Source organism: Artemia franciscana, chromosome 21 (assembly GCF_032884065.1).
Source record: "Artemia franciscana chromosome 21, ASM3288406v1, whole genome shotgun sequence".
NCBI lineage: Eukaryota > Metazoa > Arthropoda > Branchiopoda > Anostraca > Artemiidae > Artemia > Artemia franciscana.
The window spans coordinates 8,089,804-8,104,486 of record NC_088883.1 but is presented as its reverse complement, the minus strand read 5'-3'; the positions used below and the strand labels follow the sequence as shown (position 1 = coordinate 8,104,486).

At 35.3% G+C, this 14,683-nt stretch overlaps 1 protein-coding gene across 1 annotated transcript in view; it reads left to right on the top strand.

Annotated features, from left to right (window-relative positions):
• Positions 1-13,765, top strand: part of LOC136040670 (long-chain fatty acid transport protein 4-like) — a 41,355-nt gene extending 27,590 nt beyond the window's left edge. Inside the window, exons 5-7 of the mRNA XM_065724968.1 lie at positions 1,879-2,043; positions 11,215-11,361; positions 12,478-13,765. Of these exons, the coding sequence (XP_065581040.1) occupies positions 1,879-2,043; positions 11,215-11,361; positions 12,478-12,635 (470 nt within the window). The 3' untranslated portion in view covers positions 12,636-13,765. The remainder of the gene's footprint in view (positions 1-1,878; positions 2,044-11,214; positions 11,362-12,477) is intronic.
• The last annotated feature ends 918 nt before the right edge of the window (positions 13,766-14,683 follow it).

The following is a 14,683-nucleotide window of genomic DNA, read 5'->3' as shown; positions in this document are numbered from 1 at the left end:
TCTTTTACATCCCCCCCTCAAATTTTAAGTATTCTTTCTCAATAACTTCTGGCGCTTACCGTCCTCTTCAAAATTCTTGTCTTCTTTCTTTTGGTATGTGAATAAATACTGAAGATTGGTCTGATATTTATAGTTCAAAAGGCTTGATGAGAAAATGACTACGTTCCACAAACAGCTGATTGAGAAGTATCAAACTTGTTTCCCAGAAAAAAGATTTAAAATGTGCTCCAGTAATAAACCCTTCATTAACCAAACTGTAAAAACACTAATTAGAACCAAATTGAAGCTTTAGAAAATTGGTAAATAAGATGAAGCCAATAAAACAAGAAAATCACTTAAAAAAGAAATTCGTAAATTGGCACGATCGTCCTGCAAAAATAAGGTCGAATAATTGTTCACTAATAAACCAAAAAATTGGTACTCCAAGGTTAAAAAGCTGTGTGGCAGGAGGTTTGAACAGATTAACTTCAACAATATATTATAACTTTATATAACTTTAACAATATATATATAATATAATATATATAATATAATATAATATTTTAACAATATATATAATATATATAACTTTAACAACATATTACGGGTATCTTGTGTGGTAGCGTAACGTCTGGAAATAGAATTATGCTGAGTTTCATGTATTGTTGTTGGTCTATGAGTATGGCCGTTAATATAAGCTATGGACTAAGGCTATTTGTGATAAAATGCGTCAAGATGTCGTGCTTGTGACGCTTTGAGCGGCTAGACCTTGCAACCATAAGGAAGAACGGATATTGTAATGGCCCTAACTCGTTTTATTATTATCAATTCTCTTTCAAAACAGTTTTTTTAGTTCCAGAATTACTTTAAAATTAAAATAAAAACTTTTTCGCACGCTGACCATTGGTCTTCGTAGAGCAGGTACTGACCTCCGGATTTTCTATACTGATCTTAACTTCATGTGTTTCCCCCCCATAATTCTCGAGGCACCGATTTATAGCTGGGTCGACTGTTGCTGAGGTTACAGAGTGACATCATTGACCCACGTTCTAAACCAAATAACCAGTGACACCAGGACTCGAACCCCTGTCCTCAGGATTTCGAATCTAGCGCGCTAACCACTCGGCTTAGACGGTTTCAGAAACACTTGTTAGATATCTCGTTTCATAATTCCAGCTTCTGAAATCTGTTTATTAAGTATCCAGGTTCTTACAAGGGTGTCAATTCACGAAAAGTAGTTTTTTTTCAAAATCTAGGGGGCATTTTTTTTCCAATGAAATACCAAAAAAAAATGCACTTATTCAACTTTCTTCTTCTTCGCGTTCTCTGGAGCTCATCAAGGATAGCAGAAGCAATAATTTACGAAAACGCTGGTGGGAGATGTATCTTCTTTTTTTTTCAGTTTTCTAAATGAAGATACGAAAAAAATTTGTATTTTCAGATCCGGGAGAGGGGTCAATTTTTTCAGTGCAAATATAAAAAAATATCTTTCAAAATCTAGGGCGCAATTGACCCCTCCTGTCCCCATTTGGCTCCCATAGTGACTCCTGCCGCAAAGCGGCAGTGCTGCTGGAATTATGTCATAGAGGCCAGGAACAGATAAAGGTTACGTCTATGACTACTAATATTCCTTAAAAACGGACAAAGAAAATGACCTCAACAACGTGTTACCAAAGGACCCTATACCATAAGTTAGTTGCTTTGCATCGAAACAGGAATTTACCCCGCCCCCTTTTTATCTCTTTCTCCCTCTCTCTTTCTCTTTCTTTCTTTTCGGAGGCTAAAGGGGATTGAAAGTCAAAGCAATGTCCTATGCTATATATGTCTATTTGTTTTTCCTTTCTTAACAGGTATCTTTTGCCGTTTAACAGGTGTCTTATTTTTTTTTTATGGTTGCAGGTGACATAATGATGATGGATGAACTCGGCTACCTCTTTTTTAAGGATCGTACTGGCGACACTTTCCGTTGGAGGGGTGAAAATGTTTCAACTACTGAAGTGGAATCTGTTGTTATGAATGTTGCCAAACTCAAATGTGCTACTGTCTACGGAGTGGAAGTTCCAGGTAATTGAGCATGATAGTCCTAAAGCATTTTTTTTTATGTCATGTTTCCAAAATAACTCTCTTAAACATTGAAGTGAAAATATATTCAAAATGCTTGAAATTTTTAACAGTACAGTGAAATTTTACCCATTTTCGATATATTTTCGTTTCAATTATAAGTGAAAAGCCAGTGTGGTCCAAGTAATCATAAATGTTGAAGAATTAAAAAAAAATATTCTATACAGAAAATGTTAATCCTACAGCTCAGCGGCGTCATTTTTTTTTGGGGGGGGGGGTATATGCTCCCCTCTTAGATATTGAAAAACGCTCTCTTTGCGCAATTTTCATTGAAAACATCTTATTTTGGTATTTTCATTGAAGAAATTGAAAAAAAACGATAATCCACCCGACCCCCACCCTCCCTATGTTTTGGAAAATACTTTTTACCCCCCTCGTCTAAATTTTGGAATTGACGCCACTGCTTCAGCTATCCAACGAAAAACTACGCATCTTTTAATGCTTAAGTCTCTCCCATGCCGGCTGGCGCAAAAGGTGACAACGGTGCCTCTCCATGATAACCTCTCGAGTGCTGCATGCCAAAGATCCTCCATTGATGATCTGAGCAGTGCAGCATCATTTCTCCAGATTCTCATTTGGGTAGGTCATTTTCGAAAATGAAATAATATTAGAAATGAATAATGTTGAAATAATGTAGTACAAAATCAAATGTTTTAGTTAAGTTTCCACAAAAATAAGTTATTTGTAAGATGTTTTGACTCAAGAACCTTTTTGTGTTTGCTCGATTTTTTTTATTTTTTTTTGCGTAATGTTTACTGGTATTTGGCAACAATGACTCTGATCTTGGGGTTATTTTGGCTTCCCTTTCTGACATACGGTTAAAGAAAGATGTTATTGACTAAAAGCAAAAATGTGACGTAATAAAAATTGTGACATAATAAAAAAATGTGACGTAATAAAAGTGAGACATATTAAAAATAAACTAATTGAACTAAAACACACTTAAATACAAGAATAAGCACTGAAATTCGCGTGATTTGTAAGATTATTTTACAAATTTCCTCGCATGTTTTATTGGTTTAATAATTACTATTTGATACGTATTTTTATAGATAGATTATATAAGAAAACGGGTTTTATTTTTTCTCTGATGAGAGTGAAAAGTGGCATTACGAATTAAAAAGAAAAAAATTTTTGTCCTCCAAATTAACCTTGCCTCATACCTTATCACTGCAGCCGCCCAGACATCCTCCCATTCGGATTCGATTGAGGTATTGAGATTTGTGAGGTCAGCCCAGTAGTTGCGCATATAAGGTTTTTGGGGTGCTCTCTTCCTCTGGTTCCACGTGGGTGCCACTGAAAGACGTCCTTTGGTAGTCGAGTTTTGGGCAAGCGGATGACATGCCTGAGGTATCTCTACTTCCTGTATTTGATCACCTCGGCTATCAGTGGCTAGGACGTCTTCTGTCGTACAGTAGCTTTTGCTAAATTGGGGACCATGGATATTTAGAAAAAGCCTTAAACACGTGTATTCGAGCGCGAGGAGTTTCCTTTCTAGCTGTTGATCTAGGTGCCAAGTTTTAGAACTACAGAAAAGCTTCGAGAGAACGTTGCTGTTGAACAGCCTCAACTTGGGTTGGACAGAGTACTTCCCGCTGCACCAAATTTGCGAGTTTTCTGAAGGACGCATTAACCTAGCCGATTCTTAGCTTGACTTCTTCTCGCTGACACGATCCTGAGTTGTGGATGGTACTTCCTATGTATTTGAACTCCACGACTGTCTCTATCGTTGGGTTATCGCATCGTAGGCTGAATGGAGATCCAGTGTTTGCCTTGAAATTAAGAATGTAAAACACATAAGGAAAATCACAAAAATGCTTCAACAAATGAAATAAATCAACAATCTTCAGTAGGCTGACATAACATATATAGGTATGTAAAACAAATAATTTAGCTTTTTTTTATTCAAAGGCTTAGTATTTTGATTAGTTTAATAATTTATTGACTGGTATATATATTAATAATATACTTATTAAATAAGAAAAAAGTTTTGTTTTCAAATGAAAGTAAAGGGCAACACTAAAACTTTAAAACAGAAATTATTCTGTATATGAGGGGGCTTTCCCTTCCCTATAGCAAAGAAGATTAACTTTACGGATATTTTTTTCTTTTCATCACTATTTTTATAAAACATTTGCTAAATATTATTGCTGGAATTTTTGGATAGGAAATTGTAGCCTTTGAATTGTTGGCATTTGATTCAGGCTGTTAATAATTGTTATATCCTTTTTTTTGGTTATTTTATGACCTAATTATTTACATGTTTTCATCCATGAAATGGCCTAGATGGCCTAAAATGGCTTAGAACTTAGCCTAGAAAATTGCTAGAAAATATATTATGAATATGGAATAGAATATGGCCAGAAAATACCGAAAATGGCGTAGAATCATTGTATATTAAAATCATTTGTTTCCGCTATTTACTTTTTAAATTGGTTTACGATACTCCAATACTCCTTTAAATCAATGCACTCGAAATACAATATAATATCAACAATTAGAAACAAGAAATACAATTAATTAAATAAATATGTAAATAATTAACTAAAAATATCACTATAATGCTTAGCGGCAAAATGAAGGATAACAAAACTAGAAAAAGAAGAATACCCTTAAATTGCTTTAGAAATAACAACCATATAGTATTAAAACTACCTAGTAAAAAAAAACTACCGAAATGCCATAGACAATCTTTTCACTAGTCCAAGATCTAAGGGCCTGTATCTTTCAAGGGTTGGCGTACAATCTACTACAGTTGGTTTGAGGGTGGTTCTTTGGGTAATTGGGGGTGGTAATTCCGAATATTTGAGCGCATTGACTAGCAGCCGTGTAGAGAAAATCCATTTTTGCTTATGAGCTCAAAATTGGCCTGTATGGTCATTGCTTCACAGTTTATTTTCTGAACTTTGGAAATAAAATAGAATTATGACAAACTATACATATTCCACATCAAAATATAAGCATTTTTTGTAGTATTTTTTGTTCTTCGCTGAGTCCAATGTAGTTGTAGTTAGGTGTCTCTAACGCCAAAATAGATAAGTTATTCAAGTTTTTCTTAGGAAATTTTACCAGAACGATATTTCTCCAGAACAACTGTATTATAACTCTGTAGTAAATTTATATCAAACAGTTCGTGGTAACGAACTGTAGTAAGAAGCGACCCGGCTCAATAGTAACCAAAACTCTAAAAAATGGAATTTTGATACCAATAGCTACATCAAAAGAATCGCATTTTAATGCTGATTTTAAATATATAAGTTTCATCAAGTTTAGTTATAGCCATCAAAAGTTATGAGCCTGAGAAAATTTGCGTTTTTTAGAAAATAGGGGGAAACATCCCCTAAAATCATAGAATCTTAAAGAAAATCACACCATCAGATTCAGCGTATCAGAGAACCCTACTGTAGAAGTTTCAAGCTCCCATCTACAAAAATGTGGAATTTTGTATTTTTTGCCAGAAGGCAGATCACGGATGTGGGTTTATTTGTTTGTTTGTTTTTTTTTCCCAGGGGTGATCGTATCGACCCAGATGTCCTAGAACGTTGCGAGAGGGCTCATTCTAACGGAAATGAAAAGTTCTAGTGCCCTTTTTAAGTGACCAAAAAAATGGAGGGCACCTAGGCCCCCTCCCACGCTAATTATTTTCCCAAAGTCAACGGATCAACATTCTGAGATAGTCATTTTATTCAACGTAGTCGAAAGTTTTTGGGGACGACTTACTACCCCACAGTCCCCGTGGGAGGGGCAACAAGTTACAAACTTTGACCAGTGCTTACACATAGTAATGGTTATTGGGAAGTGTACAGGCGTTTTCAGGAGGATTTTTTTGGTTGGGTGGAGGGTTGAGAAGAGGGGGATATGCTTTGGGAACCTTCCATCGAGAATTTGTCATGGGGGAAGAAAATTTCCATGAAGGGAGCGCAGGATTTACTAGCATCATTAAAAAAAATAATGAAAAAATAAATATGAAAAAGTTTTTTTCAGCTGGAAGTAAGGAGCAGCATTAAAACTTAAAACAAACAGAATTTATTACCCATATGAAGGGCTCACCTCCTCCTAATACCTCACTCTTTACGCTAAAGTATTTTTAGTAATTTCAACTATTTATTCTACGGCTTTTGTGATTCAGGGGTCATTCTTAATGAATTGGGAAAAAATTTAAGCTTTAGTGTAAAGAGCGAGGTACTGACGAGGGGGAGAACCCCCTCATATATGCAATAAAATCATGAGAATACAAAATTTCTTTTGTAAGCTAATTTATAAGTTACGTAAATCTTTTAATAGATTCGTAAAAAATTAAAAGTTCTAGTTGCCTTTTTAATTAACCAATGGGATGGCAACTAGGCTTCCTCCCCCGCTCTTTTTTATTCAAAATCATTCGATCAAAATTATGAGAAAGCCATTTAGCCAAAAAAAAACATGCAAATTTCGTTTTAATTAAAAATTTGGCTCTCCTCTCTGCGGAGAGCCAAAATCAAAACATGCATTGATTCAAAAACGTTCAGAAATTAAATAAAAAAACAAGTTTTTTTTAACTGAAAGTAAGGAGCGACATTGAAACTTAAAACGAACAGAAATTACTTCGTATATGAAAGGGGCTGCTTCCTCGTCAATGCCCCGCTCTTTACGCTAAATTTTGACTTATTAACCATATAACTATATTAACTATGATCTATATTAACTATGTAACTAAATTAAATCTATATTATTACCTTATTTTCAGATGTTCCTAATTATTTTGAACAGTTGGGTATATTTAGATGGCGAAAATATCATTATATTTAAAAAGTTATATATTTTTTAACAATGCCTGTAACATTGTCATAGGAACACAGCTGAGAGGTGTCGGTTTTTGTTTATCAGAAGCAACTCACGGTGGATATGAAATACAACTTTGAAATGATGCAATTAATGTGGCATCTAAAACATTTTGTTTGTTCATGATACGCCACCTAGCGGCCCGAAATGGTTTAAAGAGGAGCTGTAAAAACGATTATATTTGGACAGAAGATCAACCTTGATGCTTTCAAGTGTTTGGCAAGATTGGCTAGAAACTTACTTTGGACTTAATTAAGCTAAATAATAGACCTTTCAAGTGGGCTTGGTCAGTTTCTATGAATTAGAAATCAGAAGAGGGTTAGCATAGTAGCTTGGCACTACCTTCTCAGTGTATGGTTTTGGCCCTGGATTGATTACTGAAAGTTTTATATTCCTACCCTATACCTTTTCCACGATTGTAAAAAGTAGCTTGTCTAAAATGTCACCCTATCAACATGCAATTGTTAAGCTTTTCATTAAACAAAAAAGTCAGTTAAACTAACCTAAAACTGACCCTGGGAAGAAGGCTAGCCTATAAGCCTCAAGCATCACAAGAAAATATTACTCTTGCCTAGCTATGTTTTAAAAAAACAACAAGCGATGGTCTATTTGTTTGAAGCAAGAATAATCCTGACAGTTCTTCAATACACTTCAAATCACAAAGTCACAAGACTGACCTATCAAGACAAAAATTCCAAAACCCAAAACAAAAGCGGGAAGTTAAAAATGATGAGAGAGATAGGCGTTGGCTTTAAAATTTTAATGTAAAAATTTGTTAATTAACTAAGAGACTAACACTCTTAATTAGAGTTTTAGCCACGAAGTTTTTCCGGGGGGATTAAGGGTATTGTGTTTCTAATTTATATACATTGGTGAATAAAACTCTGAACTCTGTTCTCTCAGCTAGGCTTTATCTTCTGAGCCTCCAAGTGACTCAGAAATGCCTCACATAGTCACAGATGAGACGGGCATAATTTTTAAAAGATGCAGAGGAGCCAGAGAGGATTAAAAATGGGAGTATTGCAAACTCCCTAAAATATGAGCCTATAAAATATTTAATTTGTCATATATTCTCTTGAGATATTTGCCAAATTAGTACAGGTTGTATGTGTACTTGGGTTGTAAGCCCAAACAAGCTTTGCTTCGGGCTATTGGCTTGTTTTGTTCTGTCTATTTACATTAGTAAACCCATCTTTCTCTCTCAGGTGAATTTAGTCGAAAAGTTACATAATTTACAATATCACAAAAACAAAAGATCAAAAGAACAAGAAGTAGGACATTGGAATTTGAACCTGAAAAATTAGGAAATAAGTTGTGCAACAAATTGTATAACTCCCCTTAGCGTCCAAATTATAAGAAAAGTCAAGCATTGCCATCCGAAAATTATCCTCGGACTTAAGTGTTAGTCACCTATCCACTGTTACCTTTTATATATTTGCTTTCTTCCCTTTTATATTGACGGCTTTTTATATTTCCCTTAATTATATTGTTGCACTTTTATGTTGTGTAGTCCTCATTTTTCTGTCGCGTTTGAAACGCCTGAGAGGGCAAAATTCTGCCGTCAGAATTTTAACAGATTAAGGGAAGAGAGATTCTGTGAGGAATGTATATTTAAATTGTGTGTGTATAAATAAATGTGCTGATACGTGTATTTAAAATGTGCAACTGAATATTCTTCTTCTCGCAGCTATAGTATTGTTTTGTATGTATTATACTGTATGTATTACATTACTTATTTATTATTACTGTTTAATTTACGTATTAATTGATTCGATATTAATATAAAAATTCGTACTAATCCTACCCCTGAATACTTTAAAGGTATGTTTACACCAGGACCTTCGTAATTATAATACAAGAAAGAGTGATGTACTTCGGCGACGATAGTATGAAACAACCCGGCCTAAATTTTCTCCTCTGTGTGTCTTGCAAACTTCTTGGTGGCATTCAGTAATAGGTGTTGTGCGTGATCACGACGAAAGTTTTTCCATCATGAAATTTTTCACGAAAATCTGAGGGATTCTTGTAATCATCATTGTCAATTTGTTTGATTTTTGTGGCACTTGCCCGTCGGCCAAGTGTCATATAGCGATCGCACTTTCTGTCGGTCAATCGGTTGGTCCCGGTTTTGCTAATTTGGGCACTTCCGGATAAGCTAGGACGATGAAAGCTGGCTGGCGTATCAGAAACCGGACCAGATTAAATTAGAAATAGTTGCTTCCCTGATTCAACCATCTGGTGGGGGGGGTGGAGGGACAGTTAATTAGGAAAAATTTGAAAAAATGAGGTATTTATAACATACGAACGGGTGATCAGAACTTAATAAAATTTGATACGTAGAAAGATCTTGTGCCTTACAGCTCTTATTTTAAATCCCGATCGGATCCGGTGACATTGGGGAGAGTTGAAGGGGGGAAACTGAAATCTCGGAAAACGCTTAGAGTGGATAGATCGGGATGAAACTTGGTTGAAAATTGAAAATTGCACGATGAAAATTGGTAGGCGTGTCAGGGACCTGCACAAAGTGACTTGATAACAGTCGTTTTCCTGATTCAACTATCTGGGGGGACTGGAGGGAGGGGAAATCGTGAAAATTGAGGTGTGTTTATCTTACGAATAGCTGATCGGATCTTAATAAAATTAATAACGGGAAATATTCCCCTGGAAAATACACACTTCCCCCTCCTCTCGGACCCCCCTTCTTTCAGCTTAGTGCGAGACAAGGCAAAGACAAGTGACAGAATATCTGGAAAACATATAATTTAGACTATGTATTTTGCACATAGGGAGGGGGTAAAGTATTTGGACAGTTGAAGTCAGAAAACACTTCTTACTTCATAATTTGCAGAATAATTGTACCAAACACATTTTGCATGCAGACCCGCCTTATTTTGTCCCCCCCCCCTTAATGTGCAAATCTGTAGCCCAAATTTGCTTCTAAAGTAACGAAGAAACTAACGAAAACCCGGTTTATTTTTGAGTATTACAAACAGCGTAAACTTGAGTGAGCAGCGCATAATACACAAGTACCAAAATTTCTTTCTCCTTCGGAAATTAAAATACAAAACTCAAATGAAATTCTCAAATTTTGAAAGCCTTATTTTCCTCGGGGGGTATTTTCCACGGGGGTATTGTCCGGGGGGTGAAATGAGAAAATTTAGCAAAGTACGGTACAATAGACAGGATCTTTACACCAAAAAAGTGCCTTTTAAGTAGCAAAACCGATTGAGCCACATTAATTTCTTGATTCTAGCCATTTTGTGCCACAAAATATCAATTTTGGCCCAGGTATGGTAAAAGACTATCATGGCAAACAAGAGTCTATCCAGAATTATTTCAGGGGGGAGGGAGAAACGCATCAAAAATTTGCTTATATTCATTTTTGTTACGTTTTTACGGGTCGTGATTTATCCTCCCTCCCACTTTGAGGTGTTAATGCTAAAATTATGAAATAATAAATCGGCTCATGAACCAAACCAAAAAGTTTTATGGCTAGTATTCTTTTGTGAATTTGTGTGGACTTAAAAAATATTCCTCAAAGAAAAACTATCTTGTCCTTTTGGTGTAGAGTGCAGCTTTAAATTCGTCACAAAATTGTTCATTTCAAAGGGATAATAAGCCTTAACCTTAGAACTAACGTTAATCAAAGAATATTAGGATATCGTTAATTTATCTTAACCTGAATCAAAAGAGGGGGGTGAAGAAGGGTAAGAAACACTCCCTAAAAGAAATTAACATCAATTCCCTAAATCGCTGCAAGTCTCCGCTCCATGCTTATCAAAATGCAAAATTAAGATTAAAAAATTGAAATATCGTTGGCAAGGATTCCTCAGCGACCTACAAAATATTGTCTATTCCACATCAATCTGTGAGCTGATTTATAGCCATGTCTTCATTAAAACTTTTTCAGGTGAAGTTGCCTAGTGCTTTCCGGCAAAAAGCCATTTCAAATGCGCCTGATTTGTCTTTAGAAACCTGAGAGCTCAAAAAAATCCCCAACTAGATTTTTCGAAGGCCTAATTATTTCTGGAGAACGGTAGGCAATCGATCAGACAGGTGTAAAATCAGGAGGGTTGTAAATGTTATTTCAGCCAAGTATGCTGAAACGGCCGGGTATTATCTCTCACAGAAATCTCTGAATTCATACTCTTTTTTTAATTGATCAAACGAACCAATAAGGGCCAGAGCTGCCAGAAAAAAATAAAAAATTCGAACGGACAACTTTGCCCGAAAACCATAATGAAGACACGGTTCTAACTTTATTTGCCCATTTTTAATATTATTTTTGTTTTATAGGCTCTGAAGGTCGTGCTGGTATGACTGCTATTCTTGATAATGACGACTCATTGGACTTGGATGAACTTGCTGCTGGGTTGAAACAAGCTTTGCCGCCCTATGCCCGTCCTCTCTTTGTTAGAAGTGTCAAAGAAATGGACATGACAGGTGAATTTGTGGCTCTTTTTCGCTTAAATTTATTTCCAATGAGAAAATTATTGCGCTTATATATATTTATTTTTTTTCAAAATTGAAGATTTGAGTAGGGACCAGGGGTTCCTTTATTTATCGCCACCCCAAACGCCTTTATTAAGAAATTTGACCAGGGACATGGGGTTAAATCTATCAACGCTTACTTTGTGAAATAAGAATTGTATGTAGCACCATGTAGACATTCTCTCTATCAATATTTTTTTTATAAGCCGTTCGAAAGCTATGGTGGATATAGATTTTAGGAGGGGAGACTACAATTAAGATTTTTGTTTGAAAGATTCTTAGAGAAGGAGTGACTGGACTCTTAGAGAAGGGATTAACTAGAATGAAAAAGAATATAGATTTCATTTGATATTCTGTAGAAGTTAAAGCTTTGTAAATTCAAAATGTATATTTCTGTAGCTTCTATGACTGATTTGGGTCAACAGATTTGTATGAATATTCTGCTGTATTTAATCAAAAAACGAAATTCATACTTTTTAATGACATAAGTTTCTTTAAAACTGAATTTCTCTATCTACGGCAAAAAATAAACTATTACTACCACTACTAACAACTCACTGCAGCAGCCTGCCTCCTGAGGTCAGTACAGCTACGAATGCTCCTCCTTGAAAGCTCCCTCTTTAAACCTTCCCTAGAAGTTCCCATTTCCCTTAAATTTTTCCTTACAAGATCCTCTCATTTTAGGACGACCTGCTTTTCGCTTGGCCCTTAGAGGGCTGGGCGTCGAGGACGATCTTTTTCTAAGATTTCTGGGAAGGTAGGCGTCGAATTTGAGATCTTTGTCATCTACTCGTTTGGCAAGACCGGGCAGTCAATTCTAAGTAGTTTGGTCATAGAAACCAAAGAAGTTTAAAATGAAGGAGATAGGGTCATCGATTAAGGTAGAGTAGAGCATTTCAACACAGAAAGATTCTGTACATCTGGGGATTTACAGATATTCATATAGGTATCTTTTTCATATAGATAGTTCCATTGATTCATCCCATGCTGATAGATAACAATTCAGATGATGTTTTTGGATCAGTTAGATCAAAAATGGAAATGTAAAGTGTTTTTTCTTTTTTATAGGAACCTACAAGTTGAGGAAGGTAGATTTTCAGAAGGAAGGTTTTGACCCCATAAAAATCAAGGACAAACTCTTCATGTTTGACTCTAAAGCTGATAAATACGTACCACTCACGGAACAAGTTTATAGTGACATACTAAGTGGGAAAGTTAGATTATAACTTTGTGAATCACTACAGGGTGACTCAACACTTGTCTACAGTGCAACAGTGTCTACTTGGACCTATCTAGAGTGCAAATGACCAGGGTTGCCGCCTGGTCATTTTCTATATCCCAAATGAATTTTCTCCTCACTGCTAATTTTGCTTTGGGTACATTTATGTATATTCTTCTAGCTACTGTTTATTGATTGACATTTTTGGGAAAATCTTAGCATCAAGAATTGCATAAATGCATAGTTAAGTGAAAATTTGGTATTGTTTCGTCACTTGCATGAGTTTTCATGATATCTTTTCTTGATTTACCAGGCTATTATAGAGCTTTCAGTGATTCTAGTTATTTCACTGAGTCTAGGTAGCTCTTAAGATTAGTTAGAAAAACTTGGCTTACACACGGCAGAAGGATTCTCTTTATTTTCAAATTTCTAACTAACCTGTAGAAAGACTTGGTACTGCTTGACTGTGCATTAATAAAAAAATCATATTTGCTCTACCTTTTCTTTAACTGGCACCACTGTATATATGACTGCATTACTGACTATCTGGGCATTTTGTCGGTAAAACTACCTGAGCTTGTGAAAAAGCCTAGACGGTCAAACCCAAGACAGTCAAGCACAGACAGTTGATTTTTTGAATGCCCAACTGTCCTAGTTTATAATTGCAAGTTCACTTGCATAACATTCGAGGCAGAGAGTAGGCTTTGGACCTCTTATTCCCCTTCGTAATTTCAGTCAACTTGTTGTTCAACTAACATTCAATTAACAAAGTTCAACTAACAAAGAGGTCTAAATAAGACCTCTTACAAAAGACTAGAATAACAACGTACTATATTGAGCCACATTCAGACCAAAACAGTCAATTTGCAAGACGAAACTACCAATCGCCGTAGTACTCTATTCGTACTTCAGATGGCGTGTTTGATTGAAAGTAGATATCAAAAGCTGTTTAATTATAGAAAACGATAGAAAGCGATCGATTTTCTTCGCTCACTGATGCATGCATACTCACTGAAAGCTCACTGGTTTTGCTCACTGATTATGCACAGAATTATAAATGTGTGGATAATCACTTGCTAAGAAACTATGTAGTTACTTCGCAAACCAAGAAAAGTGTCATAAAAACAAGTGTAAGCCATAATACTATTATTTTAATAACACATATTTTAATATATTTTAATTTAAGTCTTTTTTTTTGTCAAGCCGCAATAATCAAATATTCATGTATATATATTCTGGCCACATAACTCTGACCTAAGGGAAAAAGTATAAACTTATTATAAAATCTAAACTATAAAGTAAAATATTACAATAGTGAATACAAAAATAAGGTATAATTAATATAGATACAAAATAAAAAGGATATAATATTTTATGGTAGGTACTTATCATTAAACATATCTTAGATAAGTGAATATAAATAAAATAATACATATACGATGTAATCTTTATCTATAAAAAATATCTCTGGCAGGGTCTTTTAATCTAGCTTTATTTTCTATGGACTGCAATATTAATGCATCAAAGCTTGATCTGCCCTTGATATGAAAGTAAGCCTCGTTTCTTGGAATTGTTTTGTTTATGAATTTTGGAGAACCACTGGGGCTTCGGTAGTTTCTTAGTTGCTTGTCTCAATTAATATATTTAGACATTAATGCTTAACTGCACAGAGATGGGAGGGGCTTCTCATAAGAAAAAATGGTCTGGATATTCACCCTTTAAATTGTAAAAAATCCTGCTCCCTCGTGCTCATAACTTTCCGAAGGATTTACTTTTTAAGGGGTACTAAATAGCTAACTATTCTGAAATGAAAACTTAATAATAGCTTTGAAAGTCTATGAATAAAAAGGGGGGTTATAGGATTAAGAATTAAGGCATTGTTTCTCCACTTAGAGGAAGGGTAGAGGCGGGGGGGGGGGTAATTGAAAACCCAAAGGCCAATCTTAGTTGTTCAGTATATAAAAACTAAGTGCTTGCATACTTGGTAAGATTACAAAATAAACCTCAGCATTTTTTATATCCCAAGTTGCTAGCCTCTTCCATATAACAAGGTAA